Source organism: Coenobita brevimanus, chromosome 43 (genome assembly GCF_032717465.1).
Source record: "Coenobita brevimanus isolate Jiangsu-jjx chromosome 43, ASM3271746v2, whole genome shotgun sequence".
In the NCBI taxonomy this organism is placed as follows: Eukaryota; Metazoa; Arthropoda; class Malacostraca; order Decapoda; family Coenobitidae; genus Coenobita; species Coenobita brevimanus.
The window spans coordinates 2,587,114-2,604,325 of NC_136996.1; the positions used below are offsets into that span (position 1 = coordinate 2,587,114).

Below are 17,212 nucleotides of genomic sequence, written 5' to 3' on the forward strand. Positions count from 1 at the left end.
GGATTGAAACGGATGTCATGTCTCCATAGTTGTTCAGTCTGGATATTGATGGGGCAATGAAAGAGTTACAGTACAAGGTAGAGCAGTGGATGTTGGAATGGCCCAAATGAGAGGGCAACTCTTGGTCCAGAATTGTTTACAGATGATATTGTAAATTGAAGACCAAGGGGAACAGCAAGGCTTGGTGAATGAGTTCGGGCGAGTGTGTTAGAAATGGAATGTAAAGGTAAATATAGGGAAGAGTAAATGAAATCACTGAATGCACAATGAGGTAGGATGATGAGTAAATGGAAAATGTGGGTTAAGTAATTGGGGAGTGTGATGAATGATAGAAGTTTGAAGGATGTAATGCTTGAAAGGGTACAACAGGGAAGGAGGGTGGCTGATTCTTTGAAAGCAGCGATAAGAAACAGAAAAGCAAGGATGGAAATAAAAAAGTTGCTGCATGATAATATTGTATTGTGATACCAACCCTAATGTAAGGAAGTGAAGCATGGACGTTGCTGGAAGGACATTACTGTAGTCAAATGAGAGCAGTGGCAATGACTTAATAGAGAGGAGCCTGTGGAGCTACATGGTGAGACAGAATGACAAATGAGGAAGTGATGGAGCGTTGTGTGGATGCCGATGTAATAGAAAGCACTGGGAGAAATAAATTGAGGTGGTTTGGCCATGTGGAGAGGATGGAGAGTAAGAGACTAAAAGGAGAGTGTAGGTGAATGAAGTGGAGGGAGGGGGAGGCTGAGGATGAGATGGAGGGGTATATAAGAGGAGGGGAGGGCAGTGGAATGACGGGGGACAGGGCGACATGCAGGTGATCTGTTTGTGGCTACCCATTTAGGGATTAAGGTGTCTGGCAATAGGTAGATAACTTAGTTTTTTGTGAGGGTGTAAGTTTTTACCACAGTATGCTTTGGTAAGTAGACATAATTCTTAAAAAAAGATACTGTGGAATGATGGAAGTATGAGTTTTGAAAAGTATGCTATAGTTCATTCACTTTAACATGGCCCTGATAATAGTACTTTTGCAGCTATCTTCATGTATAGGTCAGCAGCAGAAAAAGACAATGCTACAACTCTGCTAACTGTGTTGGCTGAAGGTGTGTGGCAAGACCCACAACCCTCTTTTGTTGTATTAGCACTCTGTACCTTTTACAACAATAAATAATTTAATTCAGTTCATGCTTTCCGCGGAACTTCACCGTAACTGGCATCATATTCTGGTGTTTATCTCTTGTTTCAGCTCAGTATTCAAGGCGGAGAGATGGCAATTTTAGGCCAGGTTAAAGTGAACAGAGTATAGGTAGCATGAATGTATGGATACCAGTGGAGTTTTAAAAGACCATGACTGAAGTGGGCGTGAAAACTATAATCAGTGTTGAGGCACTCACCAGTGTGCCATTAAAATATATAATAGTTTACTATTACTTCGCCTTACTATTATCGTTTTCTTTTTAACTGCTACGAAACAGAAAACGTAAATCATGGTAATACTATTTGAATATCGCAATCCCCACCAGTTATTTTGCAATAATTCTGTAAGTTTGCTGTTATTTCTTCATCATGTGTTAATTTACGAACTTTTTTTTTTTTACATTCACTGTATTTAGTGTCTGAAAAATGTCGCTTACCATAATTTGCATGAAGTTTAGGCTAACAAGTTGCATTTTTAAAAATGCCTGTGTTCATTCGATTCGACATGAATAGTATAAACATTTAATAGTTCAGTATTTCCCATCATTGAGTAAATATATTATGCACAAAATAATACAAATAAAATAGTTAGGATATTTTACCTCTTAACTGGTTTCATAAGTTCTCCAGATTTTATAATGTAAACGAGAATGCTTACCGCCCGGGCTTTTCAACTTCCACAACTATATAAAGCTAGCGAGAGGCGACACAGGTCAGTCGTAGTGCGCAATCTCTTATCGGAACTAAGATAATTTTTCTCCTTCATTATATTGCGCACTTCCACTAATACCCCTTTTTTTCGGCTTGCTTTTACCCTTGCGGTTGCTTTTATCCTTGCGGTTGCTTTTATTCTTGCATTTATCCTTTTCTAGTGCGCCTTTCACTAGTTTTCTTTTATATCTTGCGTTTACTTTTTGCGCCCCCCCACCCCCCCGTTTTAATTCGCTATGGTTTCTGAGGTGCGTGAGGGCCGGGGGATGAAGGCCCTAACACACCCAAACAGTACCATTATGCGGCACGTACGAGTTGTCCAGCATCTTGGCAGCGGGATGTACGGTACGGTTGATCACGTCCGCTACAAAGGAAAAGACGCTTGTTTGAAAATGCCAAATAGGGAATGTTATTATGCCGATGGTGCCTCTGATCCCGAAATTGACTTTGAGCAAGAGGCTGAGGTGCTGTACAAGCTGGACGGGGCAGGTGGTGCTCCAAGGCTGTTCGCTGTTGGTTCGGACGAGCCTGTGATTTTAATGGAGTTCTGTGAGGGAATGTTACTAAAGAAGTTTTACGATGAGAAGTGTCAGCAGGATAAAGCAGTGATTTATGACGTGTTGATGGACCTTGCCGAGCGGATCCGAGAGCTTCATGAATGCGGCTACGCTCACACAGACATCCACGAAGAAAATGTTATAGTTTGTGAACAAGATGGTAAGTTTAGGTGTCGTTTAATTGATTTTGGAACGGCGGAAGAGTTGGATGGTTCGTCGGTGTAGGAGAGGAAGCGTGATGTTAGGAATATTTTGAATTTGCTGTCAAGTTTGACTAAGGATCTTTCGTGGAATGATGTTCAGGATCAGCGCTTGGTGGAAAAGGTAATGGACAGTGATGATGGTTCGGGATCAGAGCTGATAGACAAGGTCAAGAAAATTATTGAGAATTTTGGCGGCAATCACAGGTGAGGTACGTAGTTTGTAAGGGAAGGCTATAGTGAAGATGTGTCAGGGTTGGCTTAGGGTGTGATGGTTGGTGGCCACAGTCATTGGCGTGTTTGGGGCCAGTGACCTGTGTCGTGAGGGTCAAATTTATGATAATTATCACCCTCACAACACAGCCCCCAAGGGTGGAGGCCTCGGTTATGCCCTGCCACAGCCAGCAAGGGTGAAGGCCTCGGTTATGCCCTGCCACAGCCCGCAAGGGTGGAGGCCTTGGTTATGTCCTGCCACAGCCAGCAAGGGCGGAGGCCTTGGTTATGCCCTGCCACAGCCAGCAAGGGTGGAGGCCTCAGTTATGCTCTGCCACAGCCAGCAAGGGTAGAGACCTCGGTTATGCCCTGCCTGAATTAAACACAACACAGCCCGCAAGGGTGGAGGCCTCAGTTATGCCCTGCCACAGCCAGCAAGGGTGGAGGCCTCAGTTATGCTCTGCCACAGCCAGCAAGGGTAGAGACCTCGGTTATGCCCTGCCTGAATTAAACACAACACAGCCCGCAAGGGTGGAGGCCTTGGTTATGCCCTGCCTGAATTGAACATGACCTTGTTGCCAACCAACTCGTGCAGCCCAGTGATCAGTGCAGCTCTGCTGGTCAGGGACAACTATGTATTTTGTCATACGGTCTCATATCGCTTGGGCTGCTTATTCTTGCCATATTGTACCACACTGGAAGATGCTTCCATCACCTTCATCCAGTCGTCTACAGAGATATTTACATATGTTTTCACTGCAGACTCGAGTCGTTTTTACTGTTTGGTCAGTGAATAGCATTTTTTTTTTTTTTTTTTTATGAGCAACGCAAGTTCTTATCATGAGATCCGTCTACCGTCTTTCTTTCTCATAACACTGAAGACACGGGTAGACCAGTTCACGACTGGCTGAAGAACTCAAGGTTAGTTCTCAGCCAGCGCGTCCTAAGTGCATTTGAAGATTATGAGCATTTGTATGCAACAGCTGTTGTCAACACTGGAAGTGGCGTCAGTGCAACAGTTGTTGTCAACTCTGTCTTCCTCTATTACCTTCTGACCTCCAATCCTCTTGAACGAATCTTGAATTTGTCTCATTTATTCATTTATTTTTTCTTAAGAGGGAACAGTCATTGCCGGCTTCTAGCCTTTAGTTTCTTCCTTGCATAAAAAATGTTTAAATAATTGAAATGATCATATTTTAGCTCATATGGTAAACCAGTGAAAAAGTTAATACAGAATTAAACTCAGATGCTTTAAAATATGTTGAAACTTGCATATGTGAAAACATTGTTGAGACTGCTGATATTGAAAAAAAAAAAAAAAAAAAAAAAACAACGGCCCACATGCCTGTCCCTGTGGCGCTGTGAGTCTGTAAGTTCCACAGACTTAATGGAATGTCTAGCTCACCACAAAAGGCACTTATTTTATTTTAGAATTAGTTGTTATGAGACAATTTTCCGTTTCTGTAAAAGGAATATTACGAACTGAAAACGGATTGTGCATGTTGAATTAGTCTTTTCAATATTCTTTCTTGTACCTATAATGATTTGGTGTGATGTGGCTGCTATACTCCGTTTACTTTAACTTGGCCTGAAATTGCCATCTCTGTCTTGAATACTGATCGAACTGTAACAAGAGACAAACACCAAGAAGACCCATGGAAAGATGTCTTTTTCTGCTACTGACCTACATGAAGTAAGGTGCAAAAGGACAATCACGGCCAAGTTAAAGTGAATGAACTATAGTATAGGTATGAATATCACAAATGCGTTTTCAGAGCATTATCATAAGCAGTAAAAAAGAAAAAAAAATTGTAGAGATAGCTACATCTTTTATATTCTACGATGGAAGTCCATGTTCAGGACAGTAATAATAATGGAAAAGAAGTATTAATATTTACAAATTCAAAATCCCTTAAAATGTATATCGTCATTATCAAGCGGATTATACTGTACTGTGGTTTATAGCCCGGAGATAAGCATGCAAGACGAGGGGTAGCAGGCATCGTTAGTTTTGCTTGCTGGTAAATGGCAGAAGGCAGCAAAGAGAATGTTCATCTTATGCGATGTGCAGTGAAATTAATGAAGATCTAGAACACTTCTTGCAATGATGCCCAGGGTATGCTGAAGAGATGTAGCTACGTTACTAATACAACAACCATATCAAGAAGATACATAAAGGGCCATGGCAGAATTACCTTTCATTAATGGAGATATAGATAAGAAGAAGAAAATCATATACATTATGTGGGGAAAAAGGACAAGGAAACGGAAGAACTAGCCATAGAAAAACGAAAGAACACAGGAGCCGTCGATATGGCATTTCTTCCGACCAATCATGACGCTTGATGAAATTCAGAGTTACGAAAAGTAGAATTAAATAACAATCAATGGAAGAAATTAAAAATAAACGTAAAAACTGCTGATTATTATGCCATATTTAAAAACACTATGAGTGTTTTATCTTTTTGAAGACCATTAAAAATAATTATGATTATGTACAAACGCGAGAACGTTTTGTGGTGACAACAAACAGCCGTCGTGAGAAACAATTTCTAGTATATCATATCTAGACATCTGTGACTTAAATTTTGGTTGTGAGTATTGACAGTGAGTTTGGTATATTGTAAGATTAAGTAGAAGTGGTAATAATGCTTATGGATTTGTGGTAATGGGAGAAGTGGCTCATGATGTGTTGAGAGGCTGGACCAGAGAATTTTCCATGGAAGCTGTGGCTTTGGACAGGACGCCTTTTCATGGTGGTACTAAAATGACTGGGTAGCGAAGCTGGCTGGTTAAACAAATGTCCTTCAATTCCCTCCCTGTACCCTGAAAGGAAGATGGCAACTTGTAGGTTCACATTTCCTATGGGCCAGGGGCCACAGCAACAAGAACGTGAAAGCTGTATGTTGCACCATTATGATATTGAATCTGGGTAGAGATGTGAGGGTAAAGATTTAAGTCTTCTCTCTCAGTTTTTCAAGGTGTGTTCGATTTTTTATATTCTTAAATTATTTCTCAGTGATGCGGCATTTCGTAATTTCCTATTGGAATGAAGTGTTGACAGGTTCCTTTGTTATTTTTCATAGGTTTACATAATTATATAGTGGGCCTTTTAAAAAGATTTTTTTTTTTAAATATTCGTAACTAGGGGGTTACTGTGTGTATGACAAAAATTGCAAATAAGAACACAATAGGATTACTGCAGTAGGCCAGTTGGCCCATACTTGGCAGCTCCTACAACTTTTCTTTTCTGGCATTTTCTCTGTATTATAAACATTGATCTCCACCAGAGAGGTGTGATTTTCTGTAGGTAAGAATTGCAAAAGCAAAGAAATCACACTAAAAACTATTTGGGGGTAAAACTGAATGCAAAGATGAGTGAGAGTAATCTTGGAAAATTTTGCTGAACTTTAACCATTAATTTACATGGTGTGTCATTGTTAATTTTGTGGGAGCTTTATTAACCCCTTAACTGCAGGGCGTCACTTTCGTGACACTCGGGTGCAATGGATCATACCGCGGGGCGTCACTTTTGCGATTCTATGTTATTTTGAATTCGCCCGGGCTTTCAAGTGGTTGTTTGTATCATCTGTATGTACTGCCAGTGTCCAACAATAGTTAGTGCTGCTAATGTCATCTGTACTCCAATCCATTGTTGACAATTTAGCCATTTCTCCCCGTTCTTGACTCCCCTCCCTACCTCCCCTCCATTACCCTCTCCTCCCGCCTGCCCCAGCTGTGCCATGCTACGCAAATCTTGCCCGGATTTTTCCACTCATTTCATCCATTGAAATGAGCCCTATGCACTATTCTTATACAAAATAATATATATAAAAAAGAAAAAAAGGTAATTGATAGTGCCATACAGGAATCAGCTAATTATCACCTGGCAACACCCCACGTGCACTCGTTCGCTAATTTTCCCTGTTTATTTCCCCTTGAAAAATGCCGTATGACCTGTTTTCATAATAGAAATATATATAAGAAAGGAAGGGAGAAGCCTAAGTGATATTTACATTCACCTGGAACTACCTAATTTATTATATATTGTCTAGATTTCCTGCCAATCATTTCACAGCATATAAATTAGCAGCTGTTACCACGCTGACGTTGTCAACCCTTGGCGGACCCATATCCGCCTTGTCATTCAGTTCAGTGTTGTCTATTGAGATGAAACCATGTTGCACTCCTGCCTCTCCATTTCCGCCACTTCTAGAGGGCCCTGTGACCTCTACCCCTACTAAACCTCTTGTGGGAAGGAGTGAAGGACTGACTGCTGTGGAACATGAACTGGCTAAGTTATCCATGATAATGATGGACGGTGACTACAATCTTTCTGGCGAATCGTGTGATGAGCCAGTGGAGGAAATGATGATAAACTCCCAGTACGAGTGTTTCAGTGTGGCTCCAAGGGAAAGGAGCCCTTAGTTACTGCAAATGACAGTGTATAACATAGTGTAAATAAAATAGAAATGTAAATAAAATAGAAAATGTAAACAGAAATGTAAATAATTACTAATATAAGAATATGAGTACAAATACTTGGAGTAATAGTGAAAGTGAATGCTTCGCTCTCTACGCTAGTTTACTGAACGAGAAAGTGAATGCCTGGAGTGAAAATAAACTACTATTACTGAAGGAAACTTATGGATAAATATTATATACTGTATATATAAGTGTAATAAAGTAATAAGAATATAAAGTGTGAGTGTTTATGAATGATAAATGACAGAATACCAGTGGGGAACGAGCGCAAGTGGGAAGCTCGTACACGCTCGTAATTTATGTTGCTTTCACAGTGTTTTTTTTTATTAGTATGGATTCCAAACTACTTGAAAATCATAGAGTACAGGTAGCGTTTCTAGTGATAATATCAGGCTGTGGTAATCATATTGTGAGGTGTCGGGAAGTGTTAAGTGGAGACTTTGTTACCCAACTTCAGAAGTCTCCACAAGTCCTGTGGTAGTCGACAAAGCCTCAACAAACATCCCAGGAGAAAGCTGAATATATGTGCCATATGCATATGTAATTATAATATTCTAGGACTAATAACTGATTTTTGGCAAATATTTTTAAAAAGTCACTCGGAGCGCAAATATCTCCGCGTGAGGTGCACGGACCGCCTCCGACATGCCCACGCTTAAGGGCAATGAGAAAGCTTGGCTTGGAGGAGTGGCTGGTTAGGGTGGTTATGGCCATGTATGTGGGTGCTCACACCCAGGTGAGAGTGAATGGAGATTTGAGTGATGAGTTTTCCTTGAATGTTGGTGTGCATCAGGGGTCAGTCTTGAGTCCCATGTTGTTTATCATGGTACTCGAAGCCCTTTCATGTGACTTTAGAAACGGACTCCCGTGGGAGTTGTTGTATGCTGATGATTTGGTGTTGATTGCAGAGAACGAAATGGAGGCGGAGGAAAGGTTTAGGAAGTGGAGAGATGGTATGGGGCAAAAGGGTTTAAGGATAAATGCAGATAAAACAAAAGTGATGATATCTAGGGTTGGTGGTGGTACTGTCAAAGACGAAGGAGAGTGACCATGTGCAGTTTGCCACAAGGGCGTGGGAAGTAATTCCATCTTGTGCGGTGTGTGTGATAAATGGGTGCATAAGAGATGTAGTGGTATCAGAGGTAGACTGCGAGATAATGCTGATTTTATGTGTACGGCGTGCCGGGGTGAGCAGGTTGAGATTGTCAGACGTGAAAGGATTAAACTTGCTGGTGAATCTCTTGAGTGTATGGAAGAGTTTCGTTATTTGGGAGACATGTTGTGTGCTGGAGGTGGAGCTGGAGCTAGCTCTGTGGCTAGGGTGAGAAGTGGTTGGAAGAAGTTCAGGGAGCTCTTGCCTCTCCTGACATTGAGAGGACTCTCCCTACGTGCTAAGGTGTCTTTGTATGCAGCATGTGTTAGGAGTGTAATGCTGTATGGTAGTGAGACCTGGGCAGTGAAGGAGGAAGATATTCGCCGGCTCAGACGTACAGAAATGACAATGATTAGGTGGATGTGCAGTGCATCCCTGCGTCCAAGGCCTGGAGGGGCTGGGTTTATGATGGAAGAGTTGAGAGGTAGGATGGGACTGGAGTGTATTGGTGTTGTGATGAGGAGAGGTAGATTGAGGTGGTTTGGACATGTGGAGAGGATGGGGGATGATAATTGGGTGCGGAAGGTGAGAAGTGTTAATATTGGGGGTGGGGTTATGAGGGGTAGACCAAGAAAGACATGGGATGAGGTCATTAAGTGTGACCATAGGGTTAAGGGACTGAACAGGGAGGCTGCAATGGATCGTGCAGCGTGGAGAGCCGCCCTTAGGTGACCAAGGCCGACACATGCAAGCATGTTGGAGCCTTTAAAAACGAAACGAAAACGAAACGAAACGATTATAGTGGGGTGTATAAAACCCCGTGTTGCCTAGAGGCCAAGCAGGGATCCTCTCTTTGGCTCAGTGGTAACGTGCTTGCCTATGAAGCGCGGGGGCCTGATATCAAATCTCAGCCAGGACAGTGTGATTAATTTGTTAAGTTTCATTTCGGTCAGTACACTGGTTGGCAGCAGTGTGGGATGTGAGGCGAGGCTTAGAGGGCAATGATGTTGCTGACAGCGTCTTAAACCTTACATCCCGGGGGTGAGCTGTCTGATGTGGTCCGCGGTGCCCCCAATAATGGCTTCCAGTGCACTACTCTACTGTGTGTGTGTTTGAAGCTGACCAAATTAATCACTAGGGTGAGAAAAGAGTGATGTAATTGGATGTATAAAAGCCCACGTTGCTTAGAGGCAAAGCAGAGATCCTCTCTTTGGCTCAGTGGTAAAGTGCATGTGCCCCTGTGAAGCGCGAGGGTCAGAGATAAAATCTCGGCCAGGACAGAGTGATTAATTTGTTAAGCTTCAGTTTGGTCATTACAGTATTAGTATGTGCTTTCATGCATGAAATCTCCATATGTACATATTTATCAAGTGTTGGGCCCTTGGCCATTGATTGACGCTGTTCCTGTGAGTGGGGCAATAGGCAGGATGCAGGTGGGGAAGGCAGCAGGTGTGTTGAAGGCCTCAGGAGATATAGGAGTGAGGTTAGTCACTGACCTGATAAATATGATTATACTGTATATGAGTGTGTTGTCCCAGATGAAAGGCTGAATAGTGTACCAAAATTGTAAATGTGTGCAAGAGGAAGTGTGATGCCCTGGAAAGAGGAAATAATAGAGGTTTATATAAAGCATATTGGTCAGATAATGAAGGTATTGGAGAGAGTTCTAGAACGTATGATTAGAGAAAGAGTGAATATTGATGAGATGCAATTTGGGTTTATGCCAGGCAGGGGGACCACTGATGCCATACGGTATTCATTGTACAGCAGCTTCAGAAAAAATATATAGAAAAGAAAAGGGAACTCTACTTTGTTTTGTTGATTTGGAGAAGGTCTTTGACAGAGTTCCTAGAGAGCTGGTGAACTGGGCAATGAGAAAGCCTGGAATGGAAGAGTGGTTGGTTAGGGTGGTTATGGCCATGTACATGGGTGCTCGCACCCAGGTAAGAGTGAATGGAGATTTGAGTGACGAGTTTTCCGTGAATGTTGGTGTGTATCAGGGATCAGTTTTGAGCCGTTTGTTGTTTATCATGGTACTTGACGCCCTCTCATGTGACTTCAGAAATGGACTCCTGTGGGAGATGTGCTTATTTGGTGTGTGGTATGTGGGGGCACTCACCATCCACTCACTCGATGTAGTGCTGCTTACGGGTGTCTGCCCTTTCCTCTCTTCCATCCTTCTTTCCTTCCATCCTCTTCTGTCTTTCTTTCCTTCATTCTTTCCTTGTCCTTCTGCCTACGGGTGACTTTCACTCCCTCCTCTTTCTTTCCTTCATTCTTTCCTTTTCCTTCTGCCTGTGGGTGACTCTACACTGAGTGACAAGCCAAATGGTTTCTTGTACACCAGGAAACCATTTACTATGCTGGGTGGTAACCATATGGCCAAATTTTGGCACCTGGTGGTTTAGTGGGTAATTATTGCGCTCCAGTCGAATTGAGCCAGTAAAGGTTTATATCCAAGGGGTGATTGGGGTTGATTGTTCATGTAATGCCACTCAGGGATGAGTGAGGCTGGTCACTCATTTTAAATGTCGGGACCAACTGCCTGGCTCCGGGCTCCTACGCTCCTCATGGGGCAATGTAGGATTGGATGATGGATGGATGGATGGATTGCAGAGAATGAAAGGGAGGTGGAGGAAAGATTTAGAAAGTGGAGAGCACAAGGGCCTGAGAGTAAATGTAGATAAATCAAAAGTGATGATAGCTAGGGTTGGTGGCAGTACTGTCAAAGAAGAGGGAGAGTGGCCATGTGTAATTTGCCAGAAGAGTGTGGGAAGTAATTCTATCTTTTGCAATGTTTGTGGTAAGTGGGTGCATAAGAGATGTAGTGGTGTCAGAGGTATACTGGGAGATAATGTTGTTTTATGTGCGCAGAGTGTCGAGGAGAGCAGGTGGAAATTGTCAGGCGTGTTGTGTTGAAGGGTTTTGTTATTTGGGAGACATGTTATATGCTGGAAGTGGGGCTGGAGCTAGCTGTGTGTCTAGGGTGAGGAGTGGTTGAAAGAAGTTTAGGGAACTGTTGCCTTTCCTGACACTGGGAGGGCTCATCATATGTGCTAAGGGATCTTTGTATGCAGCATTTGTTAGGAGTGTAACGTATGGTAGTGAGACCTTGGCAGTAAAGGAAGAGGATATTCACCGGTTCAAACGTACACAAATGACGATGATTAGGTGGATGTTCAGTGGGTCCCTGAGTGCAAGGCCTGGGGAGGCTAGGTTTATGATGGAAGAGTTGAGAGGTAGGATGGGACTGGAGTGTATTGGTGTTGTGATGAGGAGAGGTAGATTGAAGTGGTTTGCACATGTGGAGAGGGTGAGGGATGATAATTGGTCACAGAAGGTGAGAAGCTTTAATATTAGGGGTGGGGTTGCGAGTGGTAGACCAAAAAAGACCCGGGACAAGGTCATTAAGTATGACCTCAGGGTTAAGGGACTGAACAGGGAGGCTGCCAAAAATCAAGCGGCATGGAGAGCCACTATTAGGTGACTAAGGCTGACGCATGCAAGCATGTTGGAGCCTTCAAAAACGAAACGAAGCGGAAACGAATAGGGAGGCTGCCAGAGATTGAGCAACGTGATGAGCTGCCATTAGGTGATCAAGGCCCATGCTTGCAAGCATGTTGGATCCTTTATTAACAAAATGAAATGAAACAAGTCTGTTTTTAATTGACAGAGGAGCCATATGCTTACCTCATAATTCGTGACTGAAGGATAAATTTGACTACTATCCAGGGAGATTCATTCCTGCCTCATAGCTCACTGAGTGGAAATTAATTTGATTGGTAACCAAGGAGACTCACTCCTACCTCATATGGTAACTCACTGACTGGAAGATAAATCTGACCATTAATTAGACTCTTGTACCATACAACTCACTGACTAGAGGATAAATTTAATGGTAGCTAACCAAGAAGAGTATGTGGAGTTACATGGAGAGACAGGCCGACAAATGAGGAAGTGAAGGAGCACTGTGGTGTGGATGTGGATGTGATAGAAAGCGTTAGGAGAAATACTTTGAGGTGGTTTAGCCATGTGGAGAGGATGGAGAGCGAGAGACTACCGAGGAGAGTGTATTTGAGTGGGGTGGGGCAGAGGGAGGCTGAGGATTAGATGAAGGGATGGAGTGGAGAGGTATATGAGAGAGAGGTGTGTGAGCTGGGATTGGGGCAGTGAAGTTGCATTGGACAGGGCAACATGGAGGCAATTTGTTTGTGGCCACCTCTTATGGGATTGAGGCGTCTGGCAATAGATAGATAGAGGGAACCTACCTCAACTAAGGCTTATGAAATTTCACAAACCACAACTCTTTATTCAAGCTATGAGAGTGGCCTATTCTGTTGGATGAAAGAAAGCCAGTTATAACCCAACACAACCTGTCTGGATTGTCTATTGAGGGAAAAAGTGGTGCCCTTCATGTATTTTTAAGCTGTGAGATTGGCCCAGTTCTGTCAGGTAAATACAACACAGGAATTCTAATGGAAATATAAGGGGAATAGAAGCTAACAGAAAAGAGAAAGTGTTTTGGATGCTAATGCCTGTGAGGTAGAGTTAGGTTTCTGAGGGCTTGAGTGGTAAGTGAATGAGACTGTGGCCCATTTAGCTGGGTAGACTTTAGGTCAGTTTCTCCTCCTCTCATTTTTTTTTTTTTTTTTTTTTTTTTTTTTTTTTTTTTTTTATACCTCCTGGATGGGGTCAGGTAAGGACATGACCCCATCCTTAGGTGTCAACAGAGGTCTAGACGATGACAAGGATGATAATCATGTTGATGATGATGATGATGATGATGATGACAGTGATTGTGACATTGGTGGTGATGATAATGACAAAGACAGTGATGATAATGATGAGGAGTGGCATTTCAGAGCAAAATATTAAATGCTGTTTTTTGCTTTCCAGGAGAATGGGAGATCATAAAGAGACAAGAAATACTTACCAGCCACATCAGTATTGGAACCACTCGTATCGGCAAGATTGGCACTAGTAATAAAGCTTCAGAAGCATAGTCCTCACAAGATTACATCAACCTTACAGGGACAGTGTGAAGGTACAACACATGAATTTCTGTACAGCTGGAAAAGGGTGTCTTCACGTGGTGGCACTGATATGGCCAAGCTGAATCGGTGCCACCGTATAAAGGCATCCCTTTCCATCATCGAGTTACTCTTAAGGGCATTCTGTGAGGTAGAGTAAAATGTCTGGTATATTCCTTTCACCTTAACTTGGCCCAGGGTTTCATGCTTTTGTAGCTTATTTCACATAGATCAGTGGCAAGAAAAGTTAATGCTATTGCTCAGTATTCTTTCTATGGTATTTCTTTGTGACTGCTACCATACTGTATTCCAGTATTAAAATATTGTTATAACTTAGAGTTCAAGAAGGAGGGATGCAATTTTAGTACAAGTCAGAGAAAAAGGTGTATACTGTATTAGCAAAAGTAAAAATATCCATCCATCCATCCATCTTCTAATCCTATGTTGCCCCATGAGGAGCGTAAGAACCCGGGGCTAGTTAGCAGATACTTTTTTTCCTGTAGTTTCGTTTTCGTTTTTAAAGGCTCCAACATGCTTGCATGTGTCGGCCTTGGTCACCTAATGGCGGCTGTCCACACTGCACGATCCATTGCATCCTCCTTGTTCAGTCCCTTAACCCTAAGGTCACACTTAATGACCTCGTCCCATGTCTTTCTCGGTCTACCCCTTATAACCCCACCCCCAATATTAACACTTCTCACCTTCCGCACCCAATTATCATCCCCCATCCTCTCCACATATCCAAACCACCTCAGTCTTCCTCTCCTCATCACAACACCAATACACTCCAGTCCCATCCTACCTCTCAACTCTTCTATCGTAAACCCAGCCCCTCCAGGCCTTGGACGCAGGGACGCACTGCACATCTACCTAATCATTGTCATTTCTGTACGTCTGAGCCAGCGAATATCTTCCTCCTTCACTGCCCAGGTCTCACTCACTACCATACAGCATTAAACTCCTAACACATGCTGCATACAAAGACCCCTTAGCACGTATGGAGAGTCCTCTCAAAGTCAGGAGAGGCAAGAGCTCCCTGAACTTCTTCCAGCCACTTCTCACCCTAGCCACAGAGCTAGCTCCAGCCCCACCTCCAGCACACAACATGTCTCCCAAATAACAGAACTCTTCCATACACTCAAGAGATTCACCAGCAAGTTCAATCCTTTCACGTCAGACAATCTCCACCTGCTCACCCCGACACGCCATACACATAAAATCAGCATTATCTTGCAGTCTACCTCTGATACCACTACATCTCTTATGCACCCATTTATCACACACACCGCACAAGATGGAATTACTTCCCACGCCCTTGTGGCAAACAGCACATGGCCACTCTCCCTCGTCTTTGACAGTACCGCCACCAACCCTAGATACCATCACTTTTGTTTTATCTGCATTTACCCTTAAACCGTTTTGCCCCATACCATCTCTCCACTTCCTAAACCTTTCCTCCGCCTCCATTTCGTTCACTGCAATCAACACCAAATCATCAGCATACAACAACTCCCACGGGAGTCCGTTTCTAAAGTCACGTGAAAGGGCTTCAAGTACCATGATAAACAACATGGGACTCAAGACTGACCTCTGATGCACACCAACATTCACGGAAGACTCATCACTCAAATCTCCATTCACTCTTTCCTGGGTGTGAGCACCCACATACATAGCCATAACCACCCTAACCAGCCATTCCTCCAAGCCAAGCTTTCTCATTGCCCACTTCACCACCTCTCTAGGGACCCTGTCAAAGGCCTTTTCCAAATCAACAAAAACAAAATAAAGATCCCTTCTCCTACCAATATATTGTTCCTGAAGCTGTCAAACAATGAATATGGCATCAGTGGTCCCCCTACCTGGCATAAACCCAAACTGCATATCATCAATATTCACTCTTTCTCTAATCATACCTTCTAAAACTCTCTCCATTACCTTCATTATCTGATCTAAAAGCTTTATACCTCTATAATTTCCTCTTTCCAGGGCATCACCCTTCCCTTTATACACATTTACAATTACACTCTGGATTTAAAATAGTGTTGATGTTGTGATTGTTGTTGTGGCTCTAAGTATGGTATATCTGAATGTGGTCCCAGTGGGCTGCAGACTGAAGTTACTCTTCTGCTGCAGTACATCCTTCTCCTTTGAAGGTGTAGGGAGGAAATTGATGATGTTACATAAATGCTGCCTGGTTATGTTGATGCCACCACATGAAAGCATCCCTCACTAGTACCGAAAGTATAGTACCAATAAAGATGTTTGTAACTTGTTTATTATCACTTGTCAACTGAACCAGTTACAACTTGCATACAGTACTAAGTTGTGGCTGCATGAAATGCAATGAGCCCTAGATATTAAATAGGAATGAGCCCCCCATGGTTATAAGTCAAATCAGCCCTCCTGTCTGGCTGCATCTGTCCATCATATGCGCTGAAAGGGGTTAGGGATCTTTGTCAGGTTAGCGTGAATACATTATGGTAACAAGGACTTACGGTACTGTGTATATCATCATTATCCCACCTCTTTTTCCTATATGCAGGTGGGGTGATGCAGGGTTCAGAAAGCCAAGAAAATAATAAATATGATAACTAGTGAGAGAACTAATGAACAGCATGATCAGTGAACTGGGTCTCACACACACACCATTCAGGCCCCTTAGTCTTTGCTCCTCGTGATAGTACACTTGCCCATACCTAGTTTCATATTTAGCTATCATTCCCACCCAATATACAAGTAATCAGGGCTCTTGTTTGGTGAGCCACAGCTCGCAAATGTGAATATTTTTTCCCTTCCGCGAACAAGTTTTACATCCAAGTCGCCTTTCGGCGAGGAGAAAATACATCCACTTCAAAACCCAGAAAACTACAAAATAAGTAAATCGCACTTAAATGAACAAAAAAGCACGTTGTGATTTAAGTCTTTCCTTGTCACCATTCTGAATGTATATAAATAGACCGGCAATTGTTGCCGAGCGTACCCGAACTAAAGCCCGAACGTTCCAGAGCTGGTTTGTTTACAAATATGGCGACTTGTAGTCAGTTTGGCTACTAAAAATTTATTTGGCTCATAAATCTGAAACCTTAGGAGCCAAGTGGCTCACAACTGTCTGCAGTTAGCAAGAGCCCTGGTAATATTAGCTGGTACATTTGTTTACAAGTAAATTTGTTATTTCTGGCTAACATTTTCTCTTGTATTTTCAGGTGATAAGCAGTATGAAGATATTCAAGAACAACAACTCAGCTACGACCATCATCACATCTGCTCTCCATGGACAACTAGTAACATCAAGAAGACACCTGGCTTGAGATAGATATATTGATAGATACATAAATTGTCCTCATTATAAGGCAGATTTTTAAAAACAATATATATATATATATTTTTTTGCCTTTAACTCCTCAGTAACGAATAGAATAATTGCCACTAAAATATATCATCAAAATCTGTAAAGCAGATTGACTAGGTTACCCCCAAATGTAAAGTACCAGTTCTATGGATTGAGTTGTGATCCTTTGGAGTACATCCCAGGATCTGTTTTTGTGCATTATTTTAGCCATTAAACCCAGATTAACCTGTAGAAGGATTGCCTCATAAAAGTTCCTATGGTACCTGGAAAGCTGATTGGCCAGTTAACTGAAAATTTACTGTGCTATAGTAGCCGCAGCGAGAAATGAACGCTGTGGTGGGGCAGGCGGGATGACCTGGGATTCCCCCATTGTTGCCATA

The 17,212-nt window shown here is 42.6% G+C and overlaps 1 protein-coding gene across 1 annotated transcript; it reads left to right on the forward strand.

Annotated features, from left to right (window-relative positions):
• The first annotated feature begins 2,141 nt into the window (after positions 1-2,141).
• On the forward strand, positions 2,142-16,791 carry LOC145397788 (serine/threonine-protein kinase mos-like). The gene is made up of 3 exons (XM_080270811.1): positions 2,142-2,622; positions 2,951-3,084; positions 16,687-16,791. The coding sequence occupies exons 1-3, from the start codon at positions 2,142-2,144 to the stop codon at positions 16,789-16,791; spliced, it is 720 nt and encodes a 239-aa protein (XP_080126937.1).
• Positions 16,792-17,212: the final 421 nt, after the last annotated feature.